This window comes from Populus alba, chromosome 14 (genome assembly GCF_005239225.2).
Source record: "Populus alba chromosome 14, ASM523922v2, whole genome shotgun sequence".
In the NCBI taxonomy this organism is placed as follows: domain Eukaryota; kingdom Viridiplantae; phylum Streptophyta; class Magnoliopsida; order Malpighiales; family Salicaceae; genus Populus; species Populus alba.
This window is the reverse complement of record NC_133297.1, coordinates 1,815,603-1,840,893: the sequence shown is the minus strand read 5'-3', so window position 1 is coordinate 1,840,893 and position 25,291 is coordinate 1,815,603. Positions and strand designations below refer to the sequence as shown.

Here is a 25,291-nt window from a genome sequence, read left to right as displayed (position 1 = left end):
ATCAACAAATTGAGATTGGGACCATTCCTAGTGTCGGGGGTTAGATACCGAATGTCTCACAAAACAACTCGATCCTACACTCAATTATCTCTCGTCATTTTTCATCTTTACTTTGATTTTCGGGGACCATTGCATATGCTTGATTACCACTGTCCAAAAGGATAGGGATAGACCACGATTGCTCAACCCCACAATGCCACCCCATACCTGCCCTTGATGAAGGGGATGCCTTCTCGCCACTATTAACATCTCTCAATTATATAGGCTGTATTGAGCTTGTAATTCTGCTCCGAAGTGTAGACACCAGACAGGTGTGTTGCGTTCAGCTTCTAAATTCTAACGCACAAATCTACGTGGGCTAAATTTGATAATGACTTCATGCTTGTGATGTAATGTTAGCTTAGGATACAATCAAGAAGAGTTTTATTATGCACTAATATTAATTTATCAACAACGCCACGTTTGTGCTTAAGACAATGAAATACAATGGTAAGTGCAATTTGGTTCTCCTGATCAGTTGAGACTCGAGGCACTTTCTCCCTCTCTGAGATGTCCAAAACCGACCACCTTGTCCGGTAAGTTTAAACTAGGCTTTATGGAAGTTGATCATTCTTCTCGAGCAGCATCTAAATGGCTAGAGGAGACTAGCTGGCCTTCTCTTGTTACTCCAAGATCATCAACCCTGACTCTCTGGCTTATACTACTACGATTATTGTTGTTGTTGTTGTTAAGAAGAGATGTGTCAAGAGCTTCGATGTTACTATAGGAAGGGGTCGCAGAAGGTAACTTCGATAACAAAGCTCCGAGACTGCAAGACATGGGGGGCAGAAGAGGTGGTATTGACCAAATGGGGGGTCCTGGGATTCCATTTTGGGGACTGTTCCAGCCCATGTTGATTGCCTTTATTGGAAAATCATCTAATCTTTCATGAAACAATCTCTTAACTCCTGTTATTTGGCGTTTGTCATCAACTGAGAAGGCTATTTCTTGGTTTTCGATCGTATGGGTGTTGGGTTTGATAATGTATGGATGCTGAACTGGCAGGTATGGTCTTTGTATTGCAAAGATTCCTGGTATGCTCTGGAGATAGCTGAATTTCCTCTGTATACTGATTACCAAATTAAGGTCTTCCACAATCTAGAAGATGGTAAATTCCTGTTGGTTAATGCACAAATTTAGAAGTCAAAAGAGAGAAAGAGAGGGGGAGAGAAGTACCTTATCAAAAGAACCCAATTGAATGATACCTTCCCTGACTGAAATGATGGCAATTGTCTGCTAGTCAAGAAAAAGTTGTAATGAGCTTCCATGGATTAACTTTTGGTGATTGGGCTGGCTTCTATTTTCTTATGCTTAATGAATTGCGATCAAATTACCAACCTGAATGCCCGAATTGAATTGAAATTCCCATGCTCTGGGCTGCTGTCAAAGGAAAGACACATTAGAAAGTTATGTTAGGAGGTAAAAGCAGAGCAGTATTCTTATCTGCTTTCAGTCTTTTACAGAAAAATTTGTACTGATCATCTTACAGGTTCAATTGACATATTCCATGAGGAGATTAAGTTAGGATCACTCTCATTTGGGTTTTCTTTGAACACCCATTTATGACTGTTATCCGCTGCAACTTTCCCCACTAATCTGCAACCAGTTTCCATACAATGTCCTTCATTCACTTGCCTACCATATCGTTACCAACAAAAGCCATAATTTTAGAGATATCAATTCTCACCCTTCCCCGTAGTTGTAAACTTCATGAGACATTTTGAAGAAGACATCTGTTCCAAATCTTCCCTTCATGTACCCAGTTCCTGCTCTCTCACACTCATAGATATCGCAAAATCCATCCTCCCAAACTAGGATCCTGAAAGGCCACAAAAAGAAGGGTGTGCATCATTAGCCCAAAATTAAGAGAAAAATGAGTAGGGACTTTGGTCGTTCTTACCAGTTTCTTTTGTTTCCTTTGGAACGATCAAGAGCAGTGCCTCCATAATCCCACCTGCAAGAAAACAATGTATCCCCTTGGCGTTAGGCATGCATGCACTTGGAGAAAAATATTAGCTTTTGAATTCTTTCTGATAACCAAATTATAATAATTTGGCCCTTAATAGTGAGCAAATAACTTCAATTTCAAGCTTCCTACTTTGGTGGAGGGTAATTCCTAGGCAGTATCCTCCAAAAGACTGCGTACACCCATTTGGAAGGATTAGAAGAATCTGTACATGAACACAGGCTCCTCAGCGTGTGCTGTAAGAGACAGTTAAGCATCGGGAGTCCACCTTCCATTGTCACAAGCACAGAAAGATAGATAAAGAAAGCCAGACACGCACAGAGAGAGGAGGGGGGTTGAGCTACCAGTTGACAAGGAGTCCTAGTATAAGAGTCACGGCTAATAAAAGGGAGAAAAGCAAACAAAAAGCTTGACAAATGGCACAAACCAAGCGCGGGAAATAAGAAAACCGAGAGTGAAAAAGCACGCTCCTGCTTAACCCGCTTGTAGACAGCGCCTCTGTCAGGTATTTAAGGTTTTATTCGAAGATATTAGATCCTGATAAAAGTTTTAGGTCACGAGTGAATAAATTAATTCAAAATAATATTATTTTAATTTTTTAAAATTAAAAAATTAAATTAAATTTTTATAAAATCAATTACATCACGAGTGGAATTACAAGGTTAATCAGATCTACATTAATTTGATTTTTTAAAAACGGCCAGAAATCAACTAGATAATTCATTACCAAACTTGAAGCTACAAGCTCTACTAAGATTAAGGGCATGTCTGCATGCTTTTAAATGAAAGCATGCTTAAGTAGCAGCTGTAAACATGACAGAACCTTCTCCATTTTGTTTGTTTGTTCAAGGAAACATGATGGGACTGTCCTTAGTGTCCTTTTGCATCTCGTTTTCTCTTAGCTTTAGGAGCAATTTCTTTTTTTCTTTTCCCTTGTTTGCTAGCTTATTTTATTTCACAATAACTCAGCTCAACTGGTGTATACTGCAACAAAAATATGTTGTTAGTGTCGTTGGTAATAAAAGTAAAAGAAAGATCATCTATCCTGTAATAAATAAACACTCTAAAGAGTATTGATTTAAAACTCAGACTTGCTCAACAATTATAAGGTAAAAAATCTATGTTTACCGGTTAAAACTAGGTTATCAATTTATTAATTTTTTTTATTAAAATAATATTATTTTATTTTTTTTTTAAAATTAGAATTCAGGTCGACCATTTTAACCCATGACTAATGTTTTATCCAAGATTAACTTTCAGATAAAGTTTTAAAACTGTAGTTAAAGAAAAATATCTAGTTGATTTTTTTGATGTCACAATGTCTCAAGATCAAATTACTCCAGCATAAATAAATATTGAAACTTTTTATGGTTTGAAAATATAGCATATATTAATTAATTAAATATTTTTAAATATATAATTGAAGTAAAACGTATAATGTATACCGCACTAAAAAACAACCAGGGCATGATTCTATCACTATGCATTAATCATCGAAGTTAAACATGGCCCGCAAAACACACACACACAACTGTTGTCCTCGTCTCCATCTCACGACTTCTTGTTTTAAATACACTCCAGTAATGGCTAAAATTAAATCATTGACATCTCAGATGAAGCCTGGTTATGTAAAACAAACACGAAAGATGATCAACTTGCATGCATATGGTCGTGGGATGTTGTAGATAGGTGGGTGTAGCTAGGAAAACAACATGTCCTTGACAAAATGGACAAATACCCCACAGAGAAAAGAACCTAGCTAGCTCTGCAATAATTTTTCTAGCCACCGGAGGTAACTGGACAGAAGGGCCATGCCACGTTGACGGTGACATGAACCATTTACAATAATCGTCCGTGGGATATGGATGAATTTACCTTGCTGTTGAAGGTAGTGTGTGGAAGGAATTTAACGGTGGAATCCTGGAGATTAACCGATAAAGGAAGAGAAGTGGTCTCAGGGGAACTTTTGACGGGGATATAAACGCAGCATTTAAGACCTAGCCAACCTCCCCAGCATTAGCCACAGTCCACACGCCCAGATCCTGTCAGGGGCAATTACGATCTCTGCTCCAGCTTTTAAAGGCTGTGCCAAAAATGTTTTTCAGGAAGAAAATGAGAAATCGTCCAGTCTTAACGTTAAAGCAATCTTTGCTGTATCGCTGTTTCTTTTAAAGCAATCGTCCAGTCTTAGCTAGATGCAACTTAAAAAAGCTTCTTTTATTTGCTGTATCGCTGTTTCTACCAATTCTTTAAAGTTGAAACACATGAAACGAAAAACACATGAAATGACACTGAACTTTCAAATTCAACGGTGCAGAGAAGGCGTAATCATGGCCGTGAAACCTGGCAATTAGGCTGATTTTACAAACACGAAGAGACGAGCTTCTGGGAATTGAACTTTCTGATGAGTAGATGAATATTTTCGGAATAGAAAACGATCAGCATTCAGCACCTTTGCAGTGCAAGATCTTACAAACCATCCATTAAACAAAAAACACTAGCAGAGGGATAAAAATGTGGTCCTGAACCTCGTGTTTAAGCAATTAGGAGAGCAGCATCATGAACTTGACCAATACGTCCCCACTCTCCCTCGACATGTGCTGTACTGTTCCCCTCCTTGCTAGCTAGATTCCATGCACAGTCTGCCCTTCTCCCACCCCTCCATAATTAATTTCAATGGAACTGATTGTGGAGGAAAAGTATTGCAACGCACTTGAGACCTTTGTTATTAATTAACAACTTCTTTTCATTCTTTAATATTAACCAAGACTCAATTACTTCAAGACTAATGCGCCCATATATCCTTTTAATCATAGTTCGAAGGCACAAGTACTCGATTCATGACTTGACCGATCCATTAATCCGACTCGAGAAGTAGGTTGTGTGTGGTCACGTTAATTGTGGGTTGCAGACATGCCCTAAATGTAACCGTTAACCATTTAAAACCTAATTTGGAAGAGGTATAAAATCAGCATTTCATTGGTTTATACCAATCGTGGTGTGGACCCGTAAAATATCGCCAATCAATTCACATTTAATAACCAAAAGGTGTCTCACCAACTCGCCAAAGTGATCTCATAGACACCCCCACGGTCCCAGACTGCTGCAGTCAAACACCTAGTCGCTCGTAGTTAAAACGAATTGGTGGTGGCCAGTGGTTGGTGTCGGCCACATCTAGCGTTAGAAATTACAGAGGAAATTGGTCCAGCATGAAAAACATAGGATAGGGATGGCACCCCTCGGCTGGGGGGCAGGCCACTTGGATGACAGCTACAAATAATAGGGGCAAAAAAGAGCATCCCCTTCTTTCTTAAAGGATACTGGCACGGCCCTCCCACCCTACAATCATCTCTCTCTTCCCTTATCTTCTTGGATAGGACATTCCAATATTAGCCTTCAATTGGTGCTCAATCCCTATTATTACATCTCATTGGATAGGCATATCCACACCCGGTTTATTTCCTCCGGTCGGCTACATTCTTTAAACCAGTCGACAAGAGTTGAGTTTTATAATAAAGAGAGAGATAAGGGAGACTTGGTAACCGGACATGTGAGTGATATACAACATGTAACATATAGGTTGACAAAGGCCCATCAATCTTTGCAAGGTTTTGATTTAGCTTTTAGAATCAAAAGCCTGGTTTCAAAGTTCAAGCGACGGCTTGGGCTGATAGGCTAGGCTTTGAACAATTAGTGCTGAGGATTCATTCAGAGAACGTAGAAATAAGCAAATGGCTTCGCCAAATTACTCTCGAAAGTCAGGAGTCTTTATGCAAAAAATTGATTAAATCTTAATTAGCTCATTAATTGCTCCATTGTAACGGAACCAAGTTGTCTCTTCTGTGTCTTTTGACAGAACTGAAGCCACTTCCCGGGAATCAACCTCCGATTGCAGAAGTCTATCGTTAATATTCCATGTAAACTCCACACCAATCCTCACAGGCCATAACTTAGCCTTGAAAGCATTATAAACGCCAATACTTGCTCATAAGCCAGCAAGAAAGTGACCATCAGTATCTCTAAGCAAGCCCCCTGCACCCTCACACCCAGGATCACGCCCGTTAGATGGAGGATACCAAGAAGGGAAAAAAATTTTATGAAGAAAGAAAGGATAGACCACCATACACCTACCTCCACGCTTCCTTTAGCTTCAGAACCATTAACAGAAATCTGGTGCAACATTACATTCAGGTTACAATGAATATTAGCGCGTGGATTAAAACCCTTTCATTGCGGCACCTACACCGAAGTCATGAACTTTTAGTGACATGTGCTTGAGGTCAAATGGTTTATTTTTTTTAATTTAAATTTGAGTTTTATGATTGCTAATACAATAGTCACTAAATATTTATATGATTGTTAATTTTAAGACTCGTAAGATTAGTTAAAACACGTGTAAATTAACATAGACATCCAAGTTAATAAAAAAAATACTTTTCTAGAACTTTATTTATATAACTCGTCTAATTTTATGAAGCAGGATATACTATTAATAAATATATAACTTTAAAAAAAGATTCGACAAATCAAATTTTAATGAAAACATGTGTAATTTTTAATTTAAATATTAGATCGGATCTATAAAGTTGTTTCATAATGGTTTAAATAGTTATAATTTATTGACATAATTTTAAGTTCAAATCCAGATGTCGTTTTAAATTTTTATTTATTTTCTTATTTATTTTTGGATTTTTTATTAATTATATCTCAAGATATTATTTGGTTTCTCATTAACTAGGTGAATTTTAGTAATGATTTAAATAGTTTATATGTTGTTTTTTAAATTAACTTTAAGATAAATTATTGAATTATTATTATTAATATTCAAGATTTATCAAATTGCAATTCTCTTTGCAATGTAACTATGATTTTAGAATTTGAAAAATTCTAATTTTTGCATATAGGAAAGAATTAATGCATATAAAAGAAAATGAAAAGGTGACCCAAAATAATTTTTAGTTTTGCTACATTTTATGTTTTATTAATTTTAAATTTTAAAAGGAAAAGATGAAAAGGTGGTTCCTCCTCAAAACCCGTTGGCTCGTAGCCCAATAGCATTGCTACTGGACACTTTTGTGCAGCGGCTGCAGCCTTTGATTCATAACAAGTAAACAACGCCTTACACAAGCTATCAACAACTCTAACTGTAAACGTGTAGTTGAAGGAGTGTTAACTTTAGGAGATTATTACGAATTTGGGGTGCCAACTTCCATTTTTTACATTGCAGTTTCTTTACTTTTATTTATTTTATTTGAGTATATATTTTAAACATGTTCTTCGTAAATATACAATGTAGATTTTTTGCTAGCTTTTAAAATTAAAAACACTCCATTGATTAATTTTGAGAACACATATTATAAATTAGAAAAAAAAATATATATATTCAAATAAAAAATAAAAATACAAACACTCAGTCATAAATAATTTAAAATGTTCAAGCATATTTAATTAAAAGAATTTAGAAATTAACACCTTAAATTGCAAACAATAAAGGTAACGACACTCAAATAAAAAAATATAAAAGTCTACGCACCAGATTATATATAAAATGTTCTAAACTTCAGGTAGACGAGCAGCGTAGCTCTGTTCAGATCCACAATCCCATAACACACCGAAAAGAGAAGAAAATGAAGGTTTTAGGGATGGATTTCGGCTGCGCAACCGGATCTCTCCGCGACGGTAAATTCCCTGATAAAGACTGTTTGCTTCCACTAATCTCCAAGCTTCTCGGTTACGCCATCGTTGCCGCCTCCACCACCGTCAAAGTCCCCCAGGTAGGTGGTTTTCTTCACTCTAAATCATTTGTTTTTTTTATAATAGTATTCGGATAAAATTTATTTATTTAATTATTTATTGAAATTCCAGATAATGAAAATTTTGAAGAATAAAAGCGTGAGAGGGCTTAGTGTTGTAGGGTTTGAACTTGAAGTGGTTGGTTATACCATAGCCCTAGCTTACTGTCTTCACAAAGGCCTTCCTTTTTCTGCTTATGGAGAATTGGCTTTTCTTTTGATCCAAGGTGCGTGCTACACTCTTTTCTCTTTATTCTGACTTCTCCTTATAGGCTGCCAGGTGAAAATGTTGCTGCATTGAATTTAGAGGGATGAATTACTTTGAAATCTATGATGAATTTAGTTGATGATTATGATTGTGGAGGTCTCTTGTCATGTCTTTGGGGGACATTATCTGTTATTTTGGTGTTAGGCTGATCAATTGTTTGTGTTAATGATTTCAAACTGGATCGTTGTCAAATAATGATTTGGTATAGTTTTAACATTTGATGGATGAGAAACTAATCGCTACAAATTATTCCATGAATCTGAATTCTATTTTCTATGAGAAACTAATCGCTACAAATTATTCCATGAATCTGAATTCTATTTTCTATCTATGTAGAATTCGTGGGTTAGTATGAATGTATCTTGTTGAGTACACATTTTTTTGTTCAATATAGCTGAGACTGAAGCATTAGTTTTTCTACATCCATAATGATTAATTAGGCTCTAGGTTTTCCTCTGATTAGTTCTTTTTATGTTCTGATTCTCTTTATACTTCATGTTCCGTTCATTAAAACTGAAGTTGTATATTGAAAGATCTAACTTTCTTCCTCTTTTGCTTGTATCTTGCAGCTATAATTTTAGTAGCTATTATCTACTACTTCTCACAACCTGTGCGAACCACTACATGGATCAGGGCATTGCTGTATCCTACTATCTCCTAGTTTTGATATTTTCAAACTGTGAAAATTTAAAATGCAGTCAACGTTTTTCCTTATTACACTGTTTCAGTTATTGTGCTGTAGCACCAACTATTTTAGCCGGTCAAATTGAGCCATTTCTATTTGAAGCTCTCTATGTAAGTGACCCTTTATTGTATACTCTGCATTGTAACCTCTTCATCAGGAATTGTTGCCATTCATCTTTTCTTTCTTCTTTTGATATTATAAAAATAAAGGGATAATCTGTTAAGGAAATGTAGACACGTATTCTTTAATGTATACACAAGGTTAATAGTTGTGTCGCCCAGACTCGAAATGTAGACACATATCCACTCTTCGTATTAAGGAAATTTACTCTTTTCTTTTTCTTTCCATTTCTTTCTTCTATTGCATATATGAAGCAATCTAATGTGGAAACAATCTGTTACAGGCGTCCCAACATGCGATTTTTCTCTTTGCCAGGATTCCACAGATATGGGAGAACTTTTCTGTAAGTTAGAAGATCAAGTTTATGTCATGTTGTTAAGTTGTAGGGTATGTCTCAATGAAATCTGTTTGAAATTCTATTTTGCGTATTTGTTTTAGTTCTGCAATTACTTGAGAGAACTTTCCGACTAAGGGTGTGTTTGTTTGTAGAAAATATTATTTTTCCTGAAAAAATGAGTCATCATAGAGATAGTGATGGTGATAAAATGGGGGAGTGGTGGTGTTGGTGATATGATGGTGTGGAGGCGGTGCCGATGGCAACGGGATGGTGGTTGTGTTAGAGGTGGCTTAAGTGGTTAAGTGATGGTATTAATGAATAATATTATGAGTTGGTTAAAATACTTTCCTATGAAATGTCACTATGCAAGGGTTCACGGGAAAAAGTTTTTCCATTGAATAATTTTTCAGTGTTTGTTTGCACTAGAAAATGGGAGAACTTTTTCATGGGGGGTGAACTTTCACTGTTATCAAATATATATTTGCCACCTTTCCCCAAGTCTTTTGCAAGATACTAGTAACAAGTTCCCATACTTTAGTACATGCGCCAATAGGATGTCTGTAACTTGTAGCTTGCAAAATTGACCTTGTAGGTAGTTTGGCATTTTTTTCTCCAAAAAATGCTGCTTATTTATATGTTACAAACAAGGAAATACTGCCCTTGTGAGAGGGATATTGTCTGTATTTGATTTTGTAGTTATTAGTTATTACGAGCCACATGTTGTTCATCATTTGTTATAGTACTGGACATTGGTGAGCTCCTAATTCATTCCATGTACAAAAATGCACCGGTGCCTTTGTCATCCCTCACATACATATTTAGGTTTTAGCTGTACTAATTGGACATGTAAGTGAGTGGTGCATGAGGTGTTGAATTGGGCTGCTACTCATTGCTTTCATGAGAAGAGTTAAGATCTTTGGATGAGTAGAATTAGTAGCAGCTCTCTTATTATGCTGTCTGATATGCAACCTTCTATCTATGATGAGTGATATGTATGTTATTTGCTCTCATGTTACTAATTAATGGCTATCCTTGAACAGAACAAAAGCACAGGGGAGCTCAGCTTCTTAACATGTTTCATGAATTTTGGTGGTGGTTTGGGTGAGAGACATTGTAAATTTAACAGTTTCCACTGTGAGTAGACATGTTAAGTGGAGTTAATGAAATTTTGAATTGTTTTGCAGTGAGAGTTTTTACCAGCATGCAAGAGAAGGCACCGACAAGTGGTATCCTTGTCAACTTTCCTTGCTTTTGGAGATTTATTTTAACATCTGCAGTTGATTGTTTGAACAGAGAAAATTATTTGACTCTACTTTAACAAGCTGGCTTCCATGCTTAAAAAATTCATCATTTCGCTTGGTCCTGTTTCTTGGGCATTAGCCTGTTTCATAACTTAATTTCATTTCCACTTAAAAACATTTTCCTTCAAGAAGTTGATGTGGGACATGAATCATGTTGGTGTGAATGTTTTATGCACCGCTAGGCCGGGATATAATTGAGAATATGATTTTTCATGAAGTGGTACAGTGAGACAAAATTTCATCAATGGTTATGTTTTTGAATTCAGTATGTTTATGAAGGTGATAAATGAATATGGACATGGATTTGAAAGCATTACTCTTAAGATGATCTTTCTCTTGGAGATATTCTTGTCAAATACGCATACTTTGGTAAATTTGAATGTCGAGATGCTATATCTTTAAACAATGCTTTCCCTTTCACCTCACCCTTCTCTACAGCTTTATGTGAACTGTGCTTGTAATTACTTTGCTTTTCTTTTTGTAAGATGCCTGTACCATTTCTTTGTCCATTGTGTGTGTTTCGTATAGTTTCTGTCCTTAATTCTTATGCAGTTGTTTTGGGCTCCCTACTTGGTATGATCACAAATGGTACCATCCTCAGTCAGATAATTTTCTACCGAAAGCCTGAAACCAAGAAAGAGAAAAAAATAAACTAAGCGGAGACAGTTGACATGAGCTTTGCCTCAATATAAGACTCAACAGGTGCCTTTAGTGAGCCATTGTTGCAAGACCTTTAATATGTTTTCAATATTTGAAGATGGGAAAGTTAGCATCCATCAATAAGACAAATCCATCAGGCGCAGCTGAACTCACATTTATGCTAGGGTTGCAAGGAAGCCTGCTTAACCATGGTCATGAATGCACAAGACAAAGGTGGTGGTTATTATTTTTCTTCGTTCTTTGTAGTGTATTAAAGACTAGTAGAATTATATTTTACTCTCTACGTTATATACATCTTTCATTTTAGTTGCATAATCTATTCCCGCTGCATGCGTTGGTTTATTTGTATTGTTTGATGAACTCCACGATGCAAAGGATCCCTAAAGACTTGGTTAGCTGCGAGTTTTACCAATCAGGTGAGTCCATGGAAAGCGATGGTGCTTTGCACGGGAATGCAAGGGGAGGATTACGCATGTTGGAGTCTTATACGAGGTTAGTGATTACATACATGCGTACACTCTAAAATGCACACATAAAAATAGTAATCTACTAAGCCAGATCTTGCGGTTGTCAATTCCCATCCAATTGAAAAGGAGCATAACCAGTCGGAGTTGGGCATTTATTGAAGTCTTTTTTATTTTTTTAATCGAGCATTGATGAAGTTAATATAAGCATCTGTTGGCATAGTTATTAAACATAGCCTGCCCTGTTGATTTGATGCGGGTTTTCTTTTCATCTTGTTTGACATTAACTTAGTCAAACCTAGGTGATGTAGTGAGTTATATCTTTATCTAATCAACCTAAAAGAATTTTTTGGAAAATATATTTAAAATAATTTTGTTTTAAGTTATTATTTAAAATAATGTTGTTTTATTTTTGATATGATGACCAAGTTATTCAAGTTTTTATTCGAGTTTTATGACTATAATTACTAGCAAACCAGCATGAATAAAGCGTTGGAAAGCACGGGAACCGTGATTAAAGTAAACGGGCAGATAAAATCTGAAAATACAATAATGATGCAAAGAAACATCTAATGCAGCACGAGACTTCTTAAAGCTTATTAGATAAACATATTTTAGGGTTTGTTTTTAAAAGTTTTTTTTATTTTTAATATTCATAATTTAAAAACATAAAAAAAATATTTAAACAAAAAAAATAATTTTTTTTTTTATGAAATGGTATTTGTGCCGCCTTTCCAGACAGCTTCATAAAGTTTGAATTCCTCCGCATGAATGTGTGTTGCTCAGGCAAAAAAAAGAAAGAAAACTACTGAAGTTTCAAGACTTGTGAACATGGTTTTAAATCTTGGCTTGACAAACATCGATGGTGTTGCCACAAGGGTAACTGTTTTACTGTATAAAAAATGTTTAAAACTTGAATTCAAGATTATTATTTTTTGAATTAATTAATAAACTGTATAACTTGATAAAAACCTTGTTTAAATAATGTTTTTATTTGATATTTTTTAAATTTAAATAACATCTCAATTAATTATTAATTTGTAGAGGTTATTAAGATTGATACTTATCAAGTAATTAATTTAAAAATATTTTTCATAAATACTATAAATTAAGGAAAAATAAAATTTTACAACAATTGTTTTGAAAGAAAGAGCAATGACTAGTTTACGAGGGTGTTTGAAATTGAATTTCAATCTATTTTTTGTCATAATTAAAAAAAAAAATTACCTTCAAGTTAATTTTTTTAATGTAGATATTAAAAATAAATTTTTTTAAAATAAAAAAATATATTATTTTAATTTATTTACAAACAACAAAAGTTACTTTAAAAAACAATTAATAATACACTATTCATCCTTACATCAACAGCATAAAAGCCATCACCAGCCAGCAAAACGTTCCACTGCGTTGAATAAAACCCATTTTTCTAATAGCAGAAGCAAGTGTTCATTTAAAAGTTTTCTTTGTTTAACTTTTGTAAATATTGCTAAAGACGCGTAGATTCCTAAAAATGCAACGCATTATCCTACACGGTATTTAAATTAAGTGTTTTTTTTTTAATTTAAATTTTTATATATTTTTTTAAATCATTTTTATATGCTAATATTAAAAGTAAATTTTTAAAAAATAAATAAAATATTATTTTAATATATTTTTAAATAAAAAATGTTACAGATCGCTCTCAAGATGAAACTGCCCATTTACTTTTGATGACAGCTCCCAAACTGGTATCATCCAATTAAAAAAGAAAACACATTTGCTACCAATCGGGAAGTCTTGCCCTCAAAGGTAAGGTTTATTTTCTGCAGTGGAGCAAACACAGGAAAATAATGAATGATGTCTTTGCAGACCCTAGCCTGTTTTAAAAATAAAGTCGCCTAATGAGTGGAATGACCAATGTCCTTTCAAGGCATTAGGGCATGCTAAATGAGAAGCGAAACCGAAAAATGCCTCCTTTTTTTTTTTTTCCTTTTCATTTGATCTCTATTTTACGCACACCAGTAAAATGGCAAAATACACTCTTTTTTGTGAAAAAAAAATCATTCCAATATATATATAGTTAGAACAGTGAATTTGATAATATAAATTTTTAAAAGAATAAATATAGTTTTTTTTTTTCTTATATGCACTCCAATAATACAAAAATCATTTAAAAAAACCAATTATATTTTAATATATTTGATACACAAACTATTTTAACAATTCAATATAACCTGGTTAACTTGATAGGTATAAAAACAACTCGGATAATTCTTAATTAATCTAATATTAAAAAAAAAATTAAAAAAAATTAATTAAAAAACAAAAATATCCCGAGCTAACCTAGATAAACACAGCAAACTCATGACTTGAGATTAGATAATCTCATAAAAAACAAAAAATATATATAATTTAATAAAAAATCAAAGATAAAAATGGTAAAAATAATATTATTGTAATAAATAGTGTTTTAATATTTTTCCAAAGATACATAGATATAATAGTTTTATAAAATAAATGATATTTTATTTAACACTCCTCTTAAAACATGCAAACTAAATATTGAAAAGCCAGCATAATATTTTTATTATTATTTTTGACTTTTCATAGCATCTTCCTTGGAGATGCTCATGGACCATAGTCATAAAAGTTAGTTTAAGATAAGATTTATGTTGCAAGTTGAACAAGTCAACTCATGAATAACGGATTAACCAAGATCTATTGGTTTTTTTTATGAAACAATGTGATTTTAGACATTTTTTTCATACAATAAATTGAAACGTTATTTTAGATAAAAAATAATAATAGATCACGTCTTATTTTGATTTTAAAAAAAAAAAAAATCAAAGACGACAGTGTTTGGCACATATAAAAAAATCATTGATTGCGTCTCGTTGCCGAGACAGGCGTGTTTTATAAATAGGCGAAAGATTTGACACCGTATAAGAACACTAATCAATAGCATCAAAGGTGGGGTTACCTTGAAATATAATCCATCCCTGTGGTGTGGAATGACCAAAGTCTGCGGATCTAAGAATGCAAAACTTGCTTCGCTAGCTGATGCTTTAATCACCCCCACAAACAAGAATGAGAATCTCCCACTTCCCATGCCCGCAAACACCAAATCTCTCTGAGAATGCAAACCACGTTTCTTCTGTTAATAGATTGGCCCACCTCTAAACACAAAGCCGAATCTTCTAACCACCGTCGTTCTTCTCTCCCTCTCCCTCCTACTGTTTTCCCTTTCAAGATAACACAATCAAACTTCAGACCTGCCCACAAAGTCCAACTCTTTTAATCAGTTCAGTCGAAGTTCAGAGCCCGTACTAAAGGGTAAGTAATCTTCTGTAGCTAAAGCAGATCAAAACGTATCCATGAATATTTCTATGAAAAGATCAAGCTCACACAAACTCTTGCATTTACAATTACTCATCAAAATGTGGAGGAATTAATTTCAAAGGAAAAACAGTGCAAATCATCGTCCTCTAGTATGACACTGAGCAAGTTTAGTAAAATTAAATGCAAACTAGCTCATAGTGCAGCAAACACAAGAGCTGAAGTGAACTGCACCTTGTGGTTGAATAAAATGCCATCATGTAGCCAGAGAAGTAGCACTTAATCTACATTGCTGAAATAGCTGCCATGGCTGAAATACTAGCAAGGCACTTTATCTAAAAAAAGTATTTACCTGATCGATCCCAACTGAAATGATAAAGTCTGCGCAGAGCTTACTAGCACCATATACTCGATGTAGAAAAGATCCTTGTACTACACTGCACACAAGAAGCAGAGGGGTCAAGGCCCTTTTGGGTTATTATGCGAGTGTGCGGGTTGTGGGTGTTGTTATACTACACTGCATGGAGTAATTGTTCTTAAAAGTAACTAATTAGTCAACATTGCATGCAAGAAAATAAAGGATCTACGCCTATTTGGATAATAAATTCCGACAAATATCTAATTACTCTAGTTAGTATGTCAATATGTGTGTTTTGGAGAGAGATTTCTAAAACAAAGGTAAATTACCAATTAGGAGAGATTCACTTCCTGATCTCCCATTGATTGAGAAAGACATGGAAGAATCGGATGCTAGACAACAGGTGTTTGGAGATTTATAAACTGCTAATGATTGATCCAGTATCAAGACAAGTTGGCATAACTCACAGCAACTAGCTCCATTTAGTCATTGCCATATAAATTAAACAGATGATTGAAATCTGTCACTTCTAGAATTTGATTTGCATAATGCAGCCCCTAAAAATTCAGGTTCAAACATTATACTCACCATGCCGAAATCAACCTTTAAGGATTCATGTGCTTATGCACCAACTGTACAAGCAGCTTCTCGCTGAAAAAGTAACATAATACATATAGAACCAGTGAACAGAGAGGTAAAGGCATCAGAACAGTAAATGTATAACTGGGCAAAACTTGGATAACATTAACAAGCCACACAGACAATGTTTAACAAGCAATAGTATAATGCATAGATGTATTTCCCAGGGAATCTTCTTAGCATGTAAACCAGAAGCGTGTCATACAACTTGCAACATAAAGAAACACAAAGTTGAAGTGAACAGCAACCTAAGAAATAAGAAAATGATCACTTTTTTATAGTGAAGATTCCATAGGAAAGGCAATAAACAGCACACAACATCAAATTAAGTACATAAAACATGGAATCAGGCAATACAATCCAAAATAATCCAGAGAGACCAAGGGCAATGACTGTTTTTTCAGTAGTGCAGACTTCTGGTTCACGGTCTCATTATCCTCGAGAACTGCTATTACCACCTGACCATCTTCTAAAAGTGCAAGCCACCAAATTTTTCCCACTCAAAAGCCCTAATCTTGACATGAAAGAAGTTGATCGTCCAGTACTGCTAGATGCAATACTAGGCAGCGGCATTTGATTAGCAACTGAATGAAACTCAACTACATTTTCCAGTAACCCACCATCACTAACACTTGCATCCTGATGCTCAGGTTCCCCACAATCCAAATTCACTGCCAAAGATCCCCTCTTCGTTCTCAACCAATCCGCACATTCACAAGTAACTGCTCTACACTTCTTCACCTTCACTTTAACCAAATTCGGGCACCCATTTGCAAGCGCTTCCATCCCATGATCTGAAACAGGACAACTCTTAATACAAAGCTTTTTCAATGCTACACATTTGGCTGCAATACAAGAAAGCTCCGCATCACCAACAGTATCACTCCCACATAATGCTAACCGCTCTAGATTCTGACAATTTGAAGCTAACAATTCTACACTAATTTTTGTAGGATTCACACCAATGAGCACCAACTCTTGCAAATTCGGACAGTACTTAGCAACTGCCGATAACCCATCATCACCAATCCGATTCGTCTTCCAACCATCAACATGAAGCTTTCTTAATAACCTACAACGCTCCGCGATGGAAACAAGTCCCATATCAGTACACTCTGGGGTTTTAACTAGATGCAAAATCTCTAAATTCAAACAATTAGAGATGGCCGCAAGGCCAGTATCGCTAACTTGGAGCCTCTCTAAATGGATCTCAACCATACCCGTTACCCGATCCGAAATTACTTGAAGAAGCTTATCCCAATCGCCAGAGCATCTAAAAAGCTTCAGAGTTTTTAAATTCTTTGACCCGATTATAAGCGGGCCAAAACACTGTCCATTATAAAGTTCCTTTAAGCAAATAGTTTTTAGTGAAGCCGCAGCTAAACCCGGTCCTACGGGCTCAGCCGCCGCGCCATCGGTAATTCCTCGAAGCCGTTTTACCGATAGCTCCTCGAGCGACGCGCAATTATCAAGGATGGCATTCATCCCTTTCGTTCCAAAAGAGCAAGATCCACACGATAGCTTCTTCAATGCTTTACAATTTTTAGCGAAAGCCGCCACGCCTGCGTCGGTGAGTTCTCTACACGAGCGGAGCTTGAGGCGCGTGAGGTTACGGCAACGACTGGATATTGCAACTAACGCTTCGTCGCCGATGCTAACAGATCTGCGGTCACATTTTAGAGCAAGTTTAGTTACAGAGTCGAAGCGAGAAAAGAGAAACGGTACTAAAGGGAGAAGATCTGATTGGGCGTTGAGAGAGAGTCGGTGACGGCTCTGTCCTTCGATTCTTAACCATCGCCGACAGACTAAAGAGCAGTTTTTCCGGTCGCCGGAATTGAGTGACTGGAAAATACAAGCTAAGCATTCATCAGGAAGATCTGAGATGTAATCAGGTCCTTCGCAGAATATAAATTCAGTTTGTTCTTCTACTTGCATCGGAATGATCGGGACCGTGAATTTAGATTTTGACCGGTGGCTGCTGCGATTTGAATCTCGACGGCTTGTGATTAAAGCCGTCGAAGCTGACTGGCCCATCCACGGCGATTGATTGATTAAAACCTGAACGGTGGAGATTTGCAGCCTCAGCTTCTGAGGGAGGAGTACGGTGCTCTCTCGCGTAGTTTGATTTGCCTTTTTTCTTTTCTTTTTTTCAAAGACGGATCTGAAAATGGATTCCAATTTCGTTTTTCTTTTATTGAATAGGCTTCTCTATTGTTGAGTTTACGTGCAGTGAATGCGTTCTCATTTGATTACCGTGGACTCTTCTTTCTGACCGGATTTTTTTTTTTTTTTTTGTCATCCTGTGGAATGTACTTGAGGTATTCATTGAATAATAAAATTAAAAATTAATATATTATTTTGAATATTTATCATGAAAAAATAAATATATATATATATATATAAACATATTTATACCAAGTTAATATTAAAAATATATATTATATTCGAAAAATATAAATATTTCATGTATATATTCATATAATATAAATATGCACACCTCGAGTTATATTCAGTTTAAATAACATTAATCTTTAATCAATATTTATTCATAATCAATTGTTTAATCTTCTGATCTTCATAATCAATTGTGAAAAACCAGGCGGAGGTTCTGGTTGGTTGAATTATTTTTTGGAATTGTTTTAGTTTATTTTTTTATAAAAATATTATTTTAATACATATAAAAAAAACATTTTTAAAAAATAACCATACCATAACAGCACTATAAAAAGGACGTTGTATGACAGGGGGGGTGAGGTCGTCCGCTTGGAATCTTGTGCCAGTATTTGTTTATTTTGCTTGCACTATAAACAATATATTTATCTCTCCATTGCTTCACGAAATATGATTGCAACGTCTCTATTACGGAGTCATCGTAACGTTTATCTATTGAAGTAATAATTGGATTGGATTTCAATTTTATCCAAATGAAAAAAAAATTCAAGTGTGGATTTTAATATTTGGAGATTGTTAAAAAAAAAATTAAGTTATTAGATTATTGAATTAATTTATGAGCTAGTGTAGATTAGTTATTTTCATTAAAATAATATTAATTTATTTATAAAAAAATCATTTAATATTGACAAAATGATTTAAATTGATTCTAGCATGTTCAATATTTTTTTAAAAATTTTAAATTCAAGTTGGGTTAGGTTATGAATCTTCACGTCAACTTATTAACCAAACTTTTGATAGCTACGATTTAAAACGCAATGTGACGGAATAATGTTTTGATTATTTTCTTTTTGCAAAATTGTTGACTTTTGGGAAAAGATCATGAAATTTCAATTTTCAAGAAAAGGGAATATTTAGTTGAAGGGGGCAACGAGGAAGAAATCAGCAGCGGTGGAGAAGCATTATTAGATAATGCTTGGAAATATAATTGTATTTATATTTTAAAAAAATATTAAATTTATTTTTATATGTATTTTAGATTTTTTTTAATATATTGATTTAAAAAATAATATTTTTTTAAAAAAAATATTATTTTAATATATTTTGATATAAAAATTATTTTAAAAAGTAATGATAACTATATTTTTAAATAGATTCTGAATAATAAATTGAAAACTGTTGGTAGAGAGTCCCGGTTATTTTTTATATGTCAAATTTTTGTGGTTTGTATTTTTCAAATTCTGAAACGTTTTTTCAAAGAGTTTAGTTAATCAATAAATTAATTGTAAACATAGAGTACCTCGTTGATTCACCAATCTACGATATTTTCGATTCAAGCATGAAATGGAAACTTCTGAGAAAAATAACACGGCATGGTAGACAAGTCTGCCCAGTCAAGAATTGTATTTCATTTCTTGTTTTAGTCGGTGTACATTTCAATGGAGTTTCTGAAATTGGAAGGGCCAGGACCTTACATATGATTTCCAATGACCCTCGAGGTAAAAAAAAGAGTCAAGAGCATGATTTTTTTTCTTGGTATTATTCGATAAACAAAAAAAGGTTTTTGATTATGGGATTAATTTATAGGATATTGGATCAATTTGAAAAAAAAAATTTGATTTTTTTTAAATATGTATTTATTTACACAGCTTATCAATTAATTGATTGTACAAAACAAATAAATGTTGGATAAGAAAATCTAACCTCTTGTTTTTTAGGTGCAATTTATTTTTATTTAAATGAATTTTTTATGGTTATTTGTTATTCTTATCTGTTATGATTTTTTTCTTGATAATTATTTATTTATTTATATGAATGCGTTATTATAATTTTCTACATGGAAAATTTATATGTACAAAGTTTATAAAATTCCCTTCATCAACCACGTCATTGAAAATAATAAAATATATTTTTTCCAATTTCAAAAAACAAAGTTATAATTTTCATAATTTTATTATACTTATATGAAAAAAATCATTTGTTGGCAATTCATTCAATATTAATGAAGTTGCAATCATATTTTTTTAAGAAAAAGATGAAATTAAAAGCGCTCTATTTAGAAAAAAAAATTAAAGTGCCCCAGCATTCCACATTTAAAAAAAAAAAGTCTAGGCCTATCTTTAATTTTTTTTTAATTTACGTGGGTGTCCGGGCCAGCTTGCGCGCACCACGACTCATTGAACATCCTGCAAACCCGGTGAGCATGTAAGGCACCGCGGGGGTGACAGGCGTGCACGGTGAGATTTGAACCCAGAATACAGAAGAAAAAAATAAATCCCTTTAACCGCTAGATCAAAACCTCAAATGCGGCCTATCTTCAATCTTCATTGCTAGGGTTAATGCCATTTACAGTACAATTGAAGGTGTCAAGAAATAGACCTACCAGGCCCAAGACAAGTGGATCCACTAAACAGGCCCTGATAAATACGTACAAACGTTTTGCCATTAAAAGAGCCCAGGTTTTAATGAAGAGATAAATGGGCCCATTAAGTACCAATCGCACAATACAATCTTAGTAACCATCCATTCCCAAACACAAAAATGGCTGCACCTGCACTTATCAGGGGCGCCCCGCTTCTGCGCCTCCGGCTTCAACACCACCATCGCTTCGCCACCGGATTACTCGTGCCACTCAGGAGATCATGGTGTTCTACAGTGGAGTCTACTCCACCAGAAGAGGATGGTGTATCTCTTTCGACTCCCGCAGCGTTGAGCTTGCGCAAGGCACCAAAGTATTCAAGTTGGGACGACCAAAATTACCGACAGTGGAAAGATGAAGAAGCAGATATTTGGAGAGATATTGAACCTATAACTCACCTCGCTAAAGAAATTATCCACTCTGACAGGTCCCTTTACTCTCCAATGTCGTGTGCCTTTGTTTGCTTATCATTTCTACTTTTGTTCTGATTTTCTTACTTGCTGGTAGATACATGGATGGAGAACAACTAACAGATGAAGATGAGAAAGTTGTGGCAGAGAGGCTTCTTGCTTATCATCCGAATTCTGATGATAAAATAGGATGCGGGCTTGATTCTATAATGGTAAGCTACTAAGCTTGCATAGCTTTCAAAGGAATTTAATTGTTTGCCGCTTCTGTTCCGTGCTATCAAACTTTTTTTTCTGTGCTATTTACGGAGGGTTCGACATTTATTTTTGGTAAAGATAAGATTTTTATTCTACAAATAGTCTTTTCCTGATTCTCTGGGTCTTGCCAAATGCCCCACAATTTTTTTCTCCATGCTCTAATGTTTCATTCAATTTCCTAGCATTTGAGCTCATACCCGCGGTTCTCCTCGTGTTGTTTTTAATGGTAGAATGCCCATCTGTTTCTTTTCATTCGTTTTTCCTTTCTCTTGTTTTCTTAATTTGACACTTCTCACATGTGGCTAATGTCTTGACTCAATTCTTGAACTGTTCTTTCCAATAGTATCAGATTCAATTTTGGATAGAGAATGTCTGCCAAGTTAGATGCAGTCTGCCATTCTCTGTTTTGATTGTTCTCGTGTAATTTTTAACATCTGAAATTCCCAATTTCTGACTCTAGTATGGAGTTATTGTCACGAGTCGGTTTGTATGACCCAAAAGAAAGAATATTAGGAAGTGGTATCATTGCTTCTTGACGGTGTAAGGTGATTTGCTTAATTCCACCGAGCCAAACATCGGCTGGACTGCCGAGTGATCCCAAATTCTCAGGTCCAACTGCCCAAGTGCCCAAAAATGCTTTATTTTCCACTCTGCATAGCATGAATGGATTTGAATTCTGGCTTCTAATTACTGCTACATTTTTTTTGTTATCCAGCCTGTATACAATATGTTAATCCAAACTATTTATTTTGAAGGTGTTAACCTGGTGAGAATGAATGTCATTTATAAAGTTGTCTTTGCCAAATCCCTTTCAGATGGTAGTGTGCATAGGTAAGCACATGGAAATGGATCAATTTTGGAGGACTTTCTAAGTAAATTTGAAATGTCAACCATTTATCTTAACTGGTATAAAATTTATCCAGCATATTTTCCCACGCTATTACATAATGGCTATACTGTAGATATTTCAGAATCACTGTGGTAAGGCTGTCTAAGTGTACTATCAAAGACTCCTGATTCAATTTTGAGGACAGAACTTTTGCTAAGTTTGAATGAAACTAGAATTTTCCATGGTGATTGTCCTTGTGAGTTTTAAATCTGAATTTCCAAATCTCTGACATGTGTGTTGCTAGTGATATTGGTCAGACATAAAAGACAAGAATGTAGTCAAGGGATGATGTCATTACTTAAATGTTGAAGGTCTAGGATGATTTACTTTATCTCTATGATCCAACATTCTATCTTTCGAGCATCATTCATACTGATAAGTGACCCATATTAGTGGGCATAGGGCTCAAGGATGCTTTGTTTGCAGTATACATGCACATTCTGCATATCATGATGAGATTTAAGGTATTGTCATCTAAGTACCTTGTCTTTTTGGATATTTAGCTTGCATGTGCTGGAAGTTTCACTGCACAAATCCAAGTTAATTTGCCTGCTGCTGTAGGTGTAGGCTGTTGAGAAGGGTGCCATTTTGCTAACCCTATTTAGATGACGATAATAAGTCCAAGGGGGTCCTCAGTGATCAATCAAAGTTTCAGCTAACAGTGAAGAGGTTTTCCTAAGAAATTTAAACAAATGAAACTATCAGGTTTCTTATTAGTATACGAATTATAACCCATGAAATTTAAAGGATTTGCATTTTTTTAGCAGCAACACTGTAGTATTTCCTTATATGCTTTCTTATTGATGGGACACATCCTTATGATTTTCAAATTCATGATACATTTTTATTGATTTAATTTTTTGTCGTAATTCACTCTGAATATCTGAGGAATTCATAAGACCATACTGCTATAAAATTTGGCTTGGTATGAATCTAACTTTCTGATATTTTTCCTTAGTTTTCAATTTCTCAGTTTTTTCTTTTCAGGTTCCAATTTTATGCTCCTTTTAGTGGAATGCAATTCTGTTCCTATTCTGTTAACTGCTTAGCTGTGGACATAATTGGTTGATGTAGGATGAAGATAGAAATGAGAAAGGGAAGAAAGGGGCACAAGAGTAGATGAAGAGGGGAAGGGAAAGATAGGAAGAATAGCAGGGGAAAAAAAAAACCCTCAATTTTTAATAACCATCCAACTCACCCCACTACTAATATTAGGTTATGGCCTTCATATAGGCACTTCAACCCTAACTAAACACTAGAATAATATGATAAAGTTCCAAGCAAAATAAAAACTCTGATCAATACCAAATATCATAATAATCTAAACAGTTAGATTCACTACATTACATGCAAATAAAATAGAATTGCATCTCGAGCTTTCCTAGATAATATTCTTAAAGATCTTCTGTTGCTTCTCCACCATTGGTTTATTGACATTTGCATGCACATAACAATTTAGAGGTTGGAAGAATCCATCATATGGACGCATGCAAGCAGAATACTGCTTCTATTTAATACCTCATTAGAATTATATAGAGTTCAAAACAGTTCCTAAAAGTTATTGCTCATAGCTCGGCAATCACCACAAATCGAGTGTTGTTCCTTTCCTAATGTTTAATGGATGTTTACTGCCCCAGATTGATTATATTTTGCTTTCACTATTTCATATGGACTATGCTTCCTATCTTTCCCAAGCCATTTTTGTGCCAAACTAGCAATTTTGGAGTAAATGGCCTCTGTCTTAAACCTGTCCAACACTCCATTGGAATTTCCCAAGCAGTTTTGCAACACAGCTGGAAACTTTTGATGCACAGCCAATTGGCTTCTTCTCACTTGACTATGCTATCTATCTCTATTTCTTGAGTTTTTCCACAAGTCCCTGTTTTTATGTTTCTCCTTTTATCCCTTGCAAGTTAGCGAAAAGTCAGGCAAGAAATTGATGGGGACATGCATCAGTCTCACTGTTCTTGTTGATTTCTTGCACGCGCCTTTTACTTGGGAGATCTGCAGGGTTTTGGTCCATACATGGTTGGCATGTATGTAGTCAGTAGATAAAAATCTTTTAACGGGTGCCTTGTTCATTTCTCTGTAACATGGAATCTATCCCATTCTTTCTTTTGCTGTCCCTCATTTCTTTTTGTTTGCAGAGTGCATTTCTATGAATAGAGCTATTTGTTCGCTCAAGTCAAATGCCAGCTATTGTGGCTAGAATTGGACTCACCCGTCATTTTCTCCTTTTTTGTGTGTGTCTATAATCATGTGCTATGTGAAATTGTGAATGTCTTCAAGTTAGCTATTCTGTTGGTCTATGAGAATGCTAATAAGCAGTTGAACTACTCTTGTTGAAGGTTGACCGTCATCCCCAATTTAAAAACTCCAGGTGCCTGTTTGTTGTAAGAACTGATGGTGGATGGATAGACTTCTCCTATCAGAAGTGCCTTCGAGCATACATTCGATCCAAGTACCCAACTCACGCAGAAAGATTCATTAAAGAACATTTTAAACGTGGCAGTTGATGATGATTATAACCCGGGTGATTACTTTATACTCCATCTGCAATTTTCTTTTTTCTTTTGTCAATTAGAGATCATTGTGATCGACATATTTTAAAGTTTTGCACAAGTGCAGGGGATTGTGTATGGATTCTAGTACCTAAATGTATCCTAGGTCTTGCCAAATTGTCGAACGTAGTAGATAATCCTTGTCTAGCACTTTCTTTTTTGGTTTGTTTAGAAATGACGACACGAGATGATTGAAATGAACTCGACTTTGGTGACTTGCATCTGTCTGTTTTTTTATTTAGCACATATGGCTTCTTTGGCAGGAATAAGCTTTTTTCACAAATCCTAGGACCCACATTTGATTGTTTGCAGACTGGCCAAATTAGTCGTACCTATCATGTCAAGAACTTGTTTACACACCAATACAATAAACTAGGAGGGGTCTGAAGGAAAAGAGAATGTGAACGTAGATGGGGTTTGCA

General features: G+C 35.0%; 4 protein-coding genes across 4 annotated transcripts; 2 read left to right on the top strand and 2 right to left on the bottom strand.

The window, feature by feature from the left end:
* Positions 1-406: 406 nt before the first annotated feature.
* Positions 407-2,489, bottom strand: LOC118036266 (protein RICE SALT SENSITIVE 3). The gene is made up of 7 exons (XM_035041949.2): positions 2,138-2,489; positions 1,940-1,993; positions 1,727-1,858; positions 1,527-1,635; positions 1,378-1,419; positions 1,216-1,272; positions 407-1,137 (listed from the first exon to the last, which is right to left on the bottom strand). The coding sequence occupies exons 1-7, from the start codon at positions 2,278-2,280 to the stop codon at positions 607-609; spliced, it is 1,068 nt and encodes a 355-aa protein (XP_034897840.1). The 5' UTR covers positions 2,281-2,489; the 3' UTR covers positions 407-606.
* A 5,049-nt stretch (positions 2,490-7,538) lies between these two features.
* LOC118036365 (mannose-P-dolichol utilization defect 1 protein homolog 2) lies at positions 7,539-11,510 on the top strand. The gene is made up of 8 exons (XM_035042036.2): positions 7,539-7,779; positions 7,871-8,024; positions 8,635-8,707; positions 8,794-8,860; positions 9,154-9,213; positions 10,248-10,308; positions 10,392-10,433; positions 11,061-11,510. The coding sequence occupies exons 1-8, from the start codon at positions 7,633-7,635 to the stop codon at positions 11,162-11,164; spliced, it is 708 nt and encodes a 235-aa protein (XP_034897927.1). The 5' UTR covers positions 7,539-7,632; the 3' UTR covers positions 11,165-11,510.
* A 4,561-nt stretch (positions 11,511-16,071) lies between these two features.
* On the bottom strand, positions 16,072-18,140 carry LOC118036233 (F-box protein At1g47056). Its single transcript, XM_035041925.2, has one exon. The coding sequence runs from the start codon at positions 17,976-17,978 to the stop codon at positions 16,377-16,379; it is 1,602 nt and encodes a 533-aa protein (XP_034897816.1). The 5' UTR covers positions 17,979-18,140; the 3' UTR covers positions 16,072-16,376.
* A 2,699-nt stretch (positions 18,141-20,839) lies between these two features.
* Positions 20,840-25,084, top strand: LOC118036376 (protein DCL homolog, chloroplastic). Its single transcript, XM_035042046.2, has 3 exons — positions 20,840-21,181; positions 21,262-21,376; positions 24,657-25,084. The coding sequence occupies exons 1-3, from the start codon at positions 20,877-20,879 to the stop codon at positions 24,822-24,824; spliced, it is 588 nt and encodes a 195-aa protein (XP_034897937.1). The 5' UTR covers positions 20,840-20,876; the 3' UTR covers positions 24,825-25,084.
* Positions 25,085-25,291: the final 207 nt, after the last annotated feature.

Bases quoted from the DNA above. Each gene is read 5' to 3' on its own strand.
- LOC118036376 (XM_035042046.2), top strand. From the start codon at position 20,877: ATGGCTGCACCTGCACTTATCAGGGGCGCCCCGCTTCTGCGCCTCCGG. The intron at 21,182-21,261 runs GTCCCTTTACTC...ACTTGCTGGTAG, and splicing joins GAAATTATCCACTCTGACAG to ATACATGGATGGAGAACAAC. The intron at 21,377-24,656 runs GTAAGCTACTAA...CTCTTGTTGAAG, and splicing joins GCGGGCTTGATTCTATAATG to GTTGACCGTCATCCCCAATT.
- LOC118036233 (XM_035041925.2), bottom strand. From the start codon at position 17,978: ATGGGCCAGTCAGCTTCGACGGCTTTAATCACAAGCCGTCGAGATTCA.
- LOC118036266 (XM_035041949.2), bottom strand. From the start codon at position 2,280: ATGGAAGGTGGACTCCCGATGCTTAACTGTCTCTTACAGCACACGCTG. The intron at 1,273-1,377 runs GTTGGTAATTTG...CTTGACTAGCAG, and splicing joins AATTCAATTCGGGCATTCAG to ACAATTGCCATCATTTCAGT. The intron at 1,138-1,215 runs GTACTTCTCTCC...ACCATCTTCTAG, and splicing joins AATTGGGTTCTTTTGATAAG to ATTGTGGAAGACCTTAATTT.
- LOC118036365 (XM_035042036.2), top strand. From the start codon at position 7,633: ATGAAGGTTTTAGGGATGGATTTCGGCTGCGCAACCGGATCTCTCCGC. The intron at 8,025-8,634 runs GTGCGTGCTACA...TGTATCTTGCAG, and splicing joins GGCTTTTCTTTTGATCCAAG to CTATAATTTTAGTAGCTATT. The intron at 10,434-11,060 runs GTATCCTTGTCA...ATTCTTATGCAG, and splicing joins AGAGAAGGCACCGACAAGTG to TTGTTTTGGGCTCCCTACTT.